The following is a 13,993-nucleotide window of genomic DNA, read 5'->3' as shown; positions in this document are numbered from 1 at the left end:
ATGGAACAAGGATGGTAGTATTCTCATCTTCTTAACTTTTGATTTGGAAAAGACTAGGCAACTAGGGGGTTGGGTTGTGGTTTTATATGGTTTACTTTTGTAAATACATTATCACTCGTTACAATTGTTAGGCTTATGCAAAGCTGTTAAACTGCTGGCTAAACTATGCACCATAGTTCATACTCTGATGTTCTCTCCAGGATTACAGTATAATGTGATCTTTTGTCAGCCTGTATTCCACGTATAGGAAGCGCAACTACAGAGACAATCAAACTTAAATTATATATCTAGTCATTTTCCGTTCAAATAAACCCTCTTCACCTAGTGCTTCGGTTTAGATGTGCTGGAATGCTCCAGTGAATAAAACGAAAAAATCTTTTGAATTAGCTCACAAACGAAAGTGAATCCACAGAATCGAATTGTCCATCATTAGTTGTTTTGCATTGTTTCATGCTTGTCACATAAGTATAGAGAGCGCATGCGCACGCCATGGTCTCTAGCGTTGCAACGGTAATATTTTACGCTACTCACAGCAAAACTTTTAGCTTCAAAATGCTCACATTTTGATTAGAATAAATTATATATGATTTAATAATTTGAGCAGGCGAAAACAAACAGAACCAAGCACCGATTTGCCTATATTTTAAGCATTTTCTATAGTTATTTGCACACTCAAAATATTTTAAAAGTTTTAAAGCCTAGAAATTTTTATCGTTAAATTGATGCACTTTCCAGAACCTGTACTAACACTATAACAAGCAGGTGCTTGCAAAGTTCATCCGTCCAGAAGAACATCTATCAAGCATTACTACAGTATACAAGGAAGTAGAACAACCATCTACTGGTTTGTTTTTTAGGTTGCTAATATTTGTAAGAAACGTTACAGTTCCTGTGAGCCTAATGTATAGTTACAGAAGATATTCGTGATTGTTTACAACAATATATTGAAATATTATGTACTACTATTTATAAAGAGTATGAATATGCTTGATAATAAATGGGAAAAACATAGTAATAAACAAAATAAACACAGCCACAAAACTATGTTTACCTGATAAACTTAATGACGAAATCAACAAAATAAAACAACACTTCATCAACATCAACAAATTGCCTCCAAAAACCGTTGAAACACACAAAGCTAGATCAACAACACGGTCAACAACAAATAAACAATAGTAAATCCCAAGAAACAACAAACTTTACACTGCTGTATACCATATATTCCCGAAAAATTACCAACACTTGGAAAAAATGTATAACAAAACACAAAATTCCAGTAAACACTAAATTTATTCAAAAACCAGGTACAAAACTAAAGTCCATATTATGTAGAAACTACACTTACAAACACAACACCAACATAATATATAAAATACAATGCAACAACTACCACGATTTCTGTATTGGAGAAACAAACAGAAAAATCGAAACCAGATTCAAAGAACACAAAAAACACTTTCACACGTTGTTGAACACTGTAAATCAAGTAAACATAACATAACCATAGAAAACATGCAGATACAAAGTAGAAAAACAAAAAACAAACACAAAATCAAAGAAGCCCGACTTATACAACAACTCAAACCAAAATTTAACCAATATAAAGAACACTTTTACACCTATACTAATTAATTAACATATTAATTAACTAATTAACATATACTGCAACGTTCCCTACAATTCCGTACCGGTTTATACTCACATCCATAAGACATGTATCTGGCAACGGGTCAGTTGCAAACTCTCTTTTTTAACCTGAATATGACCTAAAAAGGTCAAAAAGTCGTTATCTACTTTATTTTAATAAAAGTTTTAATACCCATACAAGCCGTTTTGAGATTCATTTTTACTTCAAGTGGATTTCTCGTCATCACGAAAGGATTATCAAGCCATTTTTATCTCCATCAAAGTCGCAGACATTTCAATCGACAAAGAAACGTACTTGTGTTATTGGTATGCAACTGAGAGGTATGTCTGTACACACCACAAGAACAAGATGCAAAAGGTGGGCATATTTTTTGAAAGAAACCTTAGTAGATTTCTGACCAAGTGACCCAAAAAAATGAATCAAAGCTACAAGCAGGAATTTACCTAATCAACCAGCAAGAAAGACCATGTTCACCTTCCAGTTAAACAAATACCAGATGCATCATGTTTATATGAACACTGGTTGTAAAAGGAAGCCATTCTAGTCCAAGATATTGATACCATCATGAGCTCCGCAAACTTAAATTCCTGGTGAACTAGGCCTTTCTCAAATGAATTGCTGGCACATTCGTTGCTAATAATCAGTGAGTGGTTGGTCATAAGCACATAACCTCTTTTCAAGTAGTAGAGCAGTGACTTGAACAGTCAATTTCTCAACAAATATAGACGGAGATTTATCACGTTAAAAATAAAATGATCAGAACCAGGAAGGATTTACAGAAGTCATAATCCAGATAAAGAAAGACCATTAGCAACACGAAAAAGAAGACAATTATTTCATGGTTTCAGTTTATTTTCACTACTAGCTGAGGAAACACAAAGGTAAATACACGAATTAAAATGTGTCAATATTGTTGTATTTTTTCTATATTCAAATGTGTATATACATCTATATACACACACAAACACACACATATATGTCCTTGAGTTGTGGGATATATGTAACAAAAGTGGGAAGTAAAACGAGGCCCATATGGAAATATGGTTTACAGCTTTGTTAATATTTGACATGTAATTGTGGTGTCTAATATATTATTTTCACTTGATTTTAACTTCCGTTGTTAGTTCATTTATTTCTTTGTTTTACTATTTTTGATAATTAAATGTTTAATTAACTCAGTTGTGTGTTGTATGGTATCTAATTCTTCTTGTTTCTATCTGTAAAATTCAGGGAGCTTTGAGTTCAATTTTTTTAAACTATTTTAGTCTTGAAATATTATTTAATTCAGTCAGTCCTTATTACCAACCTACTTTACCATTTTTTATGTATTGGTATAGTGATGATATTTTGTTACATTACCTATGGTTTTCAATTAGGTTATTTTATGAGATTTCATAATGTTCCCGGTGTGACATAAATGCTCCTCATTTGTTTCTATTTTATTTTTTTCATTGTGATTGTCAACTAGCACATATGTTGGGACAGTTTATGTTAGATGTTAATATTATTTGGTTCGATGTTCCAGTATTGTTTCTATACTTAGTATCACGTTAGGTGAAGTTATATTTTAATGTCAGAACATGTGGGTGTTATGAGTTAATTTGTTTGATAATTAGCGTATTTGGTCTGTTACATTAAGACTAACTTCAGATCAGAGTAAGTATCTTCTTATATCAAAATTATACCAGCTAATTAAGTGCATTTTCTTACTTTTCTGCTGATAAAGACTGCAATGCATTGTTTCACAATCTAGACATACTCACCGTTAGCGATATTTTCGGCCGTAATCCTAATAATATTTCATGATATGCGACCAGCTTCAGAGAGTTAGGTTGGTCCTAAATACATATACTAAGCTAACCATGCCAAACAATCTCTATAATGAAGTAAAATAATAAAAATTAGATTTAAATGTAATCACATTCGATATATTAAGTAGTATAAACCAGTGTTTCCCAAACGTTTGTTTTTCATGCCCCGTTTAATAAACATGGATTCTTGCGCGCGCCCACATTTTATTTTTTAATTAACTGAATGAAACAGCGAGTTAAGTGACGAGATGTAATACATGGATATGCGTTAAAAGGCTAATAGGTATTATTTACATTAATAAATCTGTATTGCAACACTTAATTTTGCATTGTTTCACTGTTGACTCTACCCTTATCCCTAGCGCCTTCTAATAGATAGCTTGCGCCTTATTTACAGTATACCTTATTTAAGTAACAGAGGAACACTAGCTGTTGGCTTAATAACTGTCGTAGAAGTAGAGGTCTTTGTAAAATGCAGCCCAGTACAACACGCTTGGATATTCTTCAGTTTTCTATTACACACCTTTCGACCAATGAAACTCATTAACTCAATTAATGTCAAAAATTATGATGATAGATGTTATTGTTTAAACTATTCGAGTTAGCACCATTAATTTTCCTGTAGTGAAACTTAAAAGCAGTATTTTTGAACATACAAAATGATAAAGAAAATAAAATCACATCTGAGTCGTCCATAAGAATATAACAACGTTAAATGTTGAAAAAGAAAACAACATATTAAACATACAGGTGATAAATATTTAATACTAGACTAGCATTATTATTTCAACTAACCCTGTACAATTAATAAACACAGAGAGCTGATAACAGGTAATAATAAATAAATGTAAATCTTCCGTGAAGGCCGAAAAAGAAATACGATAAGCCTTTAGAAATTTCACTAAAAGTAATAATAGAAAAGAAAGTAAGAACACTCATTAATACGAAAAAAAAAAAAGCAGTTATCAAAAAATAATTAAACTAATGGTATAATGTCATACTATATAACGCAATGTTATATATCGCGTATTAAGTATATATACAGTAAACTAAGTGGAGGTAAACTAAATGGCAATTAAAATATAAAGCGGTTCATTATTCAAAGGAATTAAAATACAAAAAAATACAGTTTTTAAAAGGTCGTAATATTCTGGGTAACTTCTAAATTAACAATCTAGATCAAAAAATACTTTTTAATTCCTAACAGAACTGGGCCTGGCATGGGCAGGTGGTTAAGGCACTCGACTCCTAATTCGAGGGTCGCGGATTCTAATCCTTGTCGTACGAAACATGCTTGCCCTTTCAGCCGTGGGGGCGTTATAACGTAATGGTCAATCTCACTAATCATGGGTAAAAGAGTAGCCTAAGGGTTGACGGTGGGTGGTAATGACTAGTTGTTTTCCCTCTAGTCTTACACTGCTAAATTAGGAACGGCAAGCACAGATAGCCCTCATGTAGCTTTGCGCGAAATTGAAAAAAACAAACCAATAGAACGGAATTAATTTTGTGTTTAAAATGTGCACTGAGAAACACGTTGTTTGTGAAAAATAATAGCGGTGGACAAATTCTGTCGTATCTAGTGAGCTGTGGGTAGTAAACATTGTGACGTGACTTATTTGGTTTACTCGTATTTGAGAAAGAACGTTCAAGACTTCAAAGTTGAAGGTGCTCGTTATAACGAACCTTTTAAAATCGAATACTTGATTAATGATACTGATAGCTAAATCCATATATTGTACTTTGTTCTTGGTGACAGAGATTTTTTTGAAGTGGATAAGTTTGTTTAAACGTATCTATGAAGCGTTGATAATTTGGAATAAGAATAACAGATATATATCTACTGATACGAAAAGATTTACTACATCCTTTCTCAGTAAAGTTTGTAATATATAAAAATTCTAGACCGAATATTTTCAAATATGCAGCTTATGGGCTGATTTACCTCAAAATGAAATTATCTGTATTTGTAAGAATTCATTTAATTGCTAACAGTTGTAATTTTTGTGGGTTACGTAGTCATAGAAAATTATGTTAATTGATGCAGAATAGTAATTTACTTGAATTATTAAAGAATCTTGAAATTATTTATGAAAGTCATAATTCTATTAACCTGTTGACTGCCTAAAAAAGAAACGTTATTCAGAGCTGAAGGATATTATTGTAAGGATACTACAATGAAGGTCCCCCAGTGGCTCAATGGTATGTCTGGGAACTTACAACACTAAAATCCAGGTTTCGATACCCGTGGTGGGCAGAGCACAGATAGCCCATTGTATAGCTTTGTGCTTAATTCTAAACAACAAATAAAATGCATTATTTTCACAAAGTTACCTATAAGATTTATCTGTATGGTATTCATATTTGATATTCATTTTGCATATGGTTGCAACAAGAAGACATAGATATTTCACGTATAAACTTCACCTTTTGATTGTGAGTCACCTAAGGATAAACAAACACTTTTGCTAGTTGACTCTGTATTTGTCTCCAAACGGAGTAATTCAGCTTTTATATTGAAATAACAGTTTGTTCGTTGTTGTTGTTTTTTACTCAAGTTGCCGTATTGTGTTCCAACGCCACTCAATCAGTTCGCCTGTGTACATAGCCATCGGAGCCGAGAAAAGGCGACCTCACATATTTCGAAATAGAGGGACGGAAGTGTCTTTCGGCCCTCACAAATAAAGGGTTAAATCACAGAAACAATACATACTATTGGGGCTTACTGGTAGCTAGACGGGTGTTTAATTAGGCAATGACTTCTAAGCTTGTTCTTCGTAGCTAGCCGAAGCTATAGTAATAACTTGATTTTGATTTCTGACCCTCAATCAGTCATGTCAAACGTTATCAATGTAACACTACTTAATGCTAATAAGATATAATTACATTCATGAAAAAAAACATGTCAAAAGTGTTTTATGGAACGACCTCAACAGTATTCCTAAGAGAGAGATTTCAGACTCCACTCCCAGCATTAAGTTCTCCAGCGCCTATGATACATATCGATAGTTATTGTCTTATCAAACAGTTCCGTCACTTTTATTTAAATTTTCATAGTCAAAGATCCTTGATTTATATTTTAATTTTTTCAGTATCAATACAGATATTATTGGTTTCTAATTGTAAACAGTTAAGTCTGTTATTTTCATGTCACCAAACTACATATCTTGGTGACACCAGTGGCATAGCTGTATGTTTGTGAACTTACAACGCTAGAAACAGGATTTTGACACCCGTGGTGGGCAGAGGACAGACAGCATAGTGTGTATCTACGCGCTTAACTACAAAAATATTTTAGACCCTCTACACTTATCCATAACTGATTTTTTTGTTTCGCTTGTGATCTGAGTTGTTCTGACTGTAAGTTGGTCTAATAATCTTATAAATCGACATAAATAGCGTATCGCCAAATACTGTAAACAGCAAAAACACATACAATGAATTCAAACATGTTTGTTGAACACAATTTCGAAAATATTGTACACTGAGCAATAAAAACAACTATTAACTCTATCCGATTTCAACCTTTTTTTTTTCTTTTACACTCAGAATGTAACAGAGAAACATAAAATATTGATCCCGTGTATATAGCATCAATACTACTTGTTAGAACATAACTTGAATAACGTACCGAACGTCTGAAGTAGTTCCCTGAGTACTAGTGAGTGAAAACATATGAAACCTGTGTACATTTTGTATCATGTAGCATTTGTCTGGCAGAAGAACTTTGTTGAAAGTTGAAAGCAAATATTCAGCAAATATCATAATTACGTATTCAGCATGGCCTTATATTCAGCGACAATGGTATTAAAATACAATAAATTGTACATCGTTTTGAAAACAAATCTACTCAGCTGAAGTCTTCCTTACCCGCAATTAATTCGAGTATCAGAAAAATAAAGGTTTTATCTTGCTTATCCTTTTTAATAGTAAGCAATATATTTTCAGAGACAGCAATAAAAGAATAACTTCCGTGTTGCTTGTTAAAAGCGAATGTTACACAATAGATCTGTATGATATAACTTTTCTTTCAAATAAATAGAATGTTCAGACTTACGGAATACTAAAATATTTTTACATTATTTGAGTTGTTTTTGTTTCGTTTTCTACGTTTTTCTGATTAACTCTTCACTGCCTTTTGCTATATTATTTGCTTTGTTTTATTTCATGTCCTCCTGAAACGCTAGTCGAATGACGTAACAAGTCTGCAGGAAGATCAATATTTTGTTCATTTCTCTTCTACTATCCGCTTCCAGGAGCACAAAGAGGCTTTGATGTGGTTTCCAGAAACAAAAAATCATATAGTGACGGTAAAGTAGAAATAATCACTTCTGTTTGTGTGTACTGGTATGTATACATTGTAGTGTTAAGGATGTTGACAAACTATTTAGTTCATATCTACGGACATGTATACAATTGTTGATAAAGACTTTGACGTACGTATGCGGACTGACAAGTGTTCACAAATCTCATAATCTATTCCGTTGTATCTGTACTGAACTGTACACAACACAATTCTGAAAGACACTGATAACTTTCTTTCTATGTGTGTGTTTATCAACTGGTACGAATAGTACAAAAATGCCGACAAATGTGATAATCTGCCCAATATATATTTATTGACTTAATTGCTTGTTTCACTTGGACATACAATTGTCTATATGCAAGATTTTGTTGCTTACGTGCTGTACGCTCAACTTCTCTGTCCATCGGATCTCGAATCTCTTATTTTTGTTCTCGATTTCTTAAAAATTTTGATGTTTATAAAACAAAACTCGGCTTGTAGAAAAGGGTATTCTTCGTTACCTTATAAATTGGCTTAGTGAAAAACAATTTGTAGTTCTCTGTTCCTCAAACTAGTCTGTAAACATACATATATATATATATTTTTATTTTTTTTGAATTAGCTCACGTTACAGGCTACTCAACAGTAAATATCTACAGAATTTGTTGATTCTACTTTCTCAAATTATACATCTATATATAGCAAACGTTGCGAACATTTTTACCCCTGTGGTTGCTTTTGACTTCTTTTTTTGGCATAAATATAATTTGGTTTAAATGTTTAGGTGAGCTGCTGTTTAATTTACCACTTTATGGAAAAGTCGCAACTGAAACTTAAATTCTTTGTTCGTATTTGAAAAGTTTGTTTGTTTGTTAAATTTCGCTAAAATCTACTCAAGGGCTGTCTGGCCATTCCTAATTTTGTAGTGATAAATTAAAAGTAAGGCAGCTAGTCAACAACGCCTACCGCCAACTCTCGAGCTACTTTTTTACCAATGACAAATGGAATTGATCGTCACTTATAACATCCCAACGACTGAGAGAATGAAGGTGTTGGATGAAGTAAGATTTGAAAGGAAATTATTTTTTTTATTATCTTTACACTTAAATTGAGAAAAAGTTATAATGTTTATTTTTCTTCTGTGTACTACGTTGTTACATTCACTTGACAATATGTATGATTTGATGCCACGTAGCTATTTCCTCTTCACCTAGTCTTCACCCACACACCCAGTATGACTTCTTACATCCTCCACAGAGTTAACGATCTGATACTCACAACAGCTAGATTATTACATGAAATATAGCTTAGTTATCAAATCAGGCAGGGCCGTACGGGGAGGAAGTTGAAGGATAAAAAATAATAACAAAGAGTTCTGGTGTTTATATACTGAGAAATCAGTCTAACATACGATGAATATAAACATAAACCTTTATTTTTCCGAAACTGATTTCAAATCCTGGAAACAAATTTACGTTTGTAAAGAAGTATATGTGACTAAGAGCTTATGTTGTGAATAAAAATATCGAATTTTGTTTCACAAGATAACAAACTAAAGTAAGAGCAAATAAAATAAGGAAATTTAACATTCATGACGGTGCAACATTATGATCCCTAGTGGGTAAGATGTAAGTTTACGTACTAAGAACGCTAAAATCCAGTGCTCGATCCCCTACAGCAAATGGAGTGCAGTTTGCACTAGAGAAACAACAACGTCCTCTACAGTTTTACTGGAAAATTGTTTGAGAAAAGCTCATATTATGGGGACTAGAGCTATAACGGTTATTTTGCAATTTATTCTAAGTCTCATGCAATGTTTGTTATTTTTAGCTGAGAATAAGTTAAGCCTTTTTTTTTTCAATTAGTTCATTTGATTAACTTTAAGATACACACATGAACATGTATATGTATACAACGTTAATTAAAGTTAGTAAATAGGAAAGAAAACTGATAGGTTTAAATATTACCAATGCTAAAATGTGGATTCGCATCACCCGCGGTGGACAGTGAACGGGTAGCTCATTGTGTGGCTTTGCGCTAAACAAACAAAAGAACAAAACTCAATGTGAAGTCTTCAGAATGGTATCTGTGCGTTAGTAGATTTATTTTGATAGAGCATTTCAAAATGTTATATAGACGTGAATTTGTTATCTCACAAATAACTGTTTCAAAACTTCATATTTTCGTAAGTTACGTGGATACCTCTTAAAAAGCAACTAAGAAAAAATGCGTCTCCGAAACGACAGTTTCCTATGAAAAAGTTTAGAAAATTGTCCTTTTCTTATCGTTTCATAATCATACTTCAAGGGAATGTGACAGAACTTTATTTTCACCAGTTAAAACTAGACTCGATTTTCAGTATCAAAAAACCTTTAAATTAAAAAAAAAAAATCATTTCAAAACCATAGGCCGTCAAATAATAATTGAATAGAGTTTATTTAGTATCTGAAATATACCAAAAATGATGATATTATTTAGTTCTTAAAATATTCTGTATATATAAATTCTCAGTTCAACTTTAAAAACAAAAACATATTAGACCCTATTCCTTAAATTTCTATTACAACTTAAGTAGAAGAATTAATAAGTTATATTTATATGCATAACGGGAATATTTATCTGTTACAAGAAAAACAGTTCCATTTATCATTATTCATTTTGAGCTTAAGTATTATTGTAAGTATCACCTCACACACTCTTATAGTTAAAAACGGCATGACTTTTGAGCTTAACAGTATTATTTCTGACACATAGTAGTTTTTTATTTTGACCTTAACCATCAGGTGCTATGCCTACGTTTTTATAACAAGAAATCAGCAATTCAAAGATTCATTATATTTTAAAATAATGGCGAACACAAGTCGTTGGTAATTTTTATACTCTTTGAGTAATTTGGAAACCGACCGATAACTGTCTATTTGGTTGTTCGTATGAAAAATGGCATCTTTGGGGTTCATACATTTAACCTTGCGTGGGTTCACAGCCACCAGAGGGGCTGCATTATAAACTTCTATTGTGAAACCTTCACAAGCTGTTCTAGTGCGAGTTTCTAAAAGGTAATATGGAATTGGATAAAGAAACATGAGTCTTTATTTTGGTAAGTTATTTTGAATGAGTTTTACATGAAACACTAGTTATTGAAGAAAAATATACGATTTTTAGATGTTACAGTTTAGGCCTGGCATGGCCAAGCGCGTAAGGCGTGCGACTCGTAATTCGCGGGTTCGCGCCCGCGTCGCACTAAACATGCTCGCCCTCCCAGCCGTGGGGCGTATAATGTGACGGTCAATCCCACTATTCGTTGGTAAAAGAGTAGCCCAAGAGTTGGCGGTGGGTGGTGATGACTAGCTGCCTTCCCTCTAGTCTTACACTGCTAAATTAGGGACGGCTAGCACAGATAGCCCTCGAGTTGCTTTGTGCGAAATTCAAAACAAACAAACAAACAAACAAGCGTTCGACTCGTAATCTGAGGGTCGCTGATTCGAATTCCCGTCGCACCAAACATGCTTGTCATCTGAGCCGTGAGGGCGTTATAAAGTGACTGTCAATCTCACTATTCGTTTGTGAAAGAGTAGCCCAAGATTTAGCGGTGGGTGGTGATGATTAGCTGCTTTCCCTCTAGTCTTACACTGCTAAATTAGGGACGGCTAGCGCAAATAGCCCTCGAGTAGCTTTGAGCGATATTCAAAAACAAACAAGTTCGTTTTAAAACAAAAATAAAGAAACACAAGTTGTTTCAATTAAGTTAATTATTGTAAATTGAAATAAATTTTAAACAAAAATGTTTTGGAGTTACAAATGTCTTTTACTGAATAGCTCTATAGAAGATTGGTATTCACGTACACTGTAGTTGATAGATAAGCTGATGTTTGAACAAAACAGAGCTAAGGGTTAAGACCTGATTTAATACAGACAGGAAACACAATAAATTCAATCATTACCCGCAATAGTTATTGCATATTTCACCAAACAGTCAGCGTTTTATTGTTTCACGTGTAATACAGCAATACAGACTTATAAGCATATTATAGTTTCTCATTAGCACACAAAATAATTTAGAATAACTATATTTAAGAAAACACTTGAAAATATAACCTTAGCGTCTGACCGTTGCTATATGAGTAATGCCGTTGAAGTTTAAATAACACTGTCCGAATTAGAATGTTGGTACTGGTGGTGCTGTTTTTTGTTTTATCTTAAGGACCCATAAGCTGGTATGGACAGTAAACCTAAGTATCTTTTCCGTGTTTTCTAATACATAACCAAATGTGACCCGTAGGTTAGTCTATCTAACTGTGTGTGTACGAGACCTGCGTTCGCATCCTAAAAGAAAAAACAACAACATATATATACACACAGTTAAGGAGCATGGTGCGTTATACGGGTAAAATTCTAGTACTCGGTCAAACAAAAGTAGGGAAAGAGGTGGGATTTGGGGCTGTTACCTATTTGTCCTCCCTCTGGTGTATGAGTTTGAAATGAAGGACGACTAGCACAAATTGCTCTTAAGTATCTTTGCGCGAATATTCGAAAATGAACAAACTTTCCTCACATAAAACATAACGTCTAAAAGGAATCATACACACAAAAATATACATACGAATCGGCGTAGTGAAGTATACTTATATAAGTTACACATGTATATATAAATGCGTTTCTAAGACAGTAAAACTATAGTAATACAATATAATTTTAACAGAAAAAATTATTTGAAAAAAGAAATTTGATCTTAAGTCGACAGGTAGTTTATGTTTAATAAAATAATAATTGATATTTGTTCTTATTGAATTAATGTGTGTGTGTGTGTATTTATTAAATAGTAAGTTATGTATATGTACTAACTGAATGATTACATTTATGTTTATTAAGTCAATAATAATTTTACATGAATATAAAATCAGTAGCTTAATTTAGGTACAATAATTTTGTGACAATTATATATCAGTTTAAAATGTGTATATGCCAGGTAGGTTTTCCAAATAAAATTTGTGCTTTAATAGCTACACTAGATTTTTTATCACACGTTTTTTATCACACGTTTTTTATCGAAATATCATCACCACCCACCGCCAACTCTTGGACTACTCTTTTACCAACGAATATTGTGGAATTGACTGTCACAGTTCAATATGCGTAGTTACAAAAAAAGTTTCCCCCACAGCTGAAAGGGCAAGCATGTTTGATGTGACAGGGATGAAGACTAGCTAACTTCTCTCTTGTCTTACACTACTAAAAGACTGGTTTTAATTGGCGATGGTTCAGCTTATTTATTCAACTTGTGACACATTGCCATTAAGTCTGTGTTTATCATTTTCTGAGCAAAAAGTGAGGAATGGTGCATTTAGTTTTTATTCTACATTAATCACTGGTTGCAAATTATTGTTTTTCTCTGACATTTTATTCCAAGTAGACAAAAATGTGCTATCGAAATCTAAATCTGAAAGCGATAGGCCTAAAACGCTATTCGTCCTCTTTTGTCAACCACGCCCTCTTGCTGAAAATTACCAACACTGAACGCATTTGCTTTAAACATTTCGTCTTGAACGTGAAGTATCAGAAACGAGAAGAATGAGTATGTCGTTTAATATGAATTAGAATTTGAAATGAAAAGGTTTTTTGCTGACGTATGAAACGCGTTATTACAGGTGGCATTGTGATACACCATTTCCAGTGCAGAGCGTTTGTTTTGTATAAACGAATTTCCAGTAAATCGTAGCACAGTCGAGTTATTCGTATTCTATGAGGATAGAATTACCAACAACGATGGGAAATATTATTTTTTCATATAACATATGATTTGTAAAGTTCCCATTGGATTCATAGTATAACCATCTTTCTAGTCTTACCATCTTCACTGATTTTATTGTTTCTATGTAAATTTCAAAATAATACTTTTAGAAGTCTGCGTCTTACAAAATATGTTTATTATAATTTTATAAGTATTATGGATAATTACTATGACATTTACCTTTCATTCGACACCCAAATAAACTTATTATATTTTTGTCAACATCTCCTGACTTTTATAGAATACACTTGATTTTGATTATGATATTTAATAGCCGTGCTCAAGGTTTGATACTATTATACATAAATGCCTGCTAACATTACGTGACAATTAAGATGCATTATATTCCACACAGTGAAACAAAGCAATTTTTTTTCAATTTTTTGCATTTGAAACCAGTTTTGGAATCTGAAATGAAAAGCAAAGGATATGGAACCTTTTAAAATTACGAGTGACATTTT

General features: G+C 32.9%; 1 protein-coding gene across 9 annotated transcripts in view; it reads left to right on the top strand.

Annotated features, from left to right (window-relative positions):
* The window catches only part of LOC143223216 (cAMP-dependent protein kinase catalytic subunit alpha-like), an 85,099-nt gene that overhangs the window by 4,864 nt on the left and 66,242 nt on the right, over positions 1–13,993 (top strand). For 8 of the 9 annotated variants that reach the window (XM_076450860.1, XM_076450849.1, XM_076450851.1 and 5 more), the window contains exon 2: positions 7,647–7,769. The exons of the other annotated variant lie outside the window; for it this stretch is intronic. Coding sequence is in view for 4 of the 8 variants with exons in the window: in XM_076450849.1 (XP_076306964.1) it covers positions 7,734–7,769 (36 nt within the window). In the remaining 4 variants the exon portion in view is untranslated. The remainder of the gene's footprint in view (positions 1–7,646; positions 7,770–13,993) is intronic. 9 annotated transcript variants of the gene reach the window in all.

The sequence above is a fragment of the Tachypleus tridentatus genome, chromosome 8 (genome assembly GCF_004210375.1).
Source record: "Tachypleus tridentatus isolate NWPU-2018 chromosome 8, ASM421037v1, whole genome shotgun sequence".
NCBI classification, from domain to species: domain Eukaryota; kingdom Metazoa; phylum Arthropoda; class Merostomata; order Xiphosura; family Limulidae; genus Tachypleus; species Tachypleus tridentatus.
Note: the sequence above shows the minus strand (reverse complement) of the source record. Positions and strands in the feature narration are given on the sequence as shown.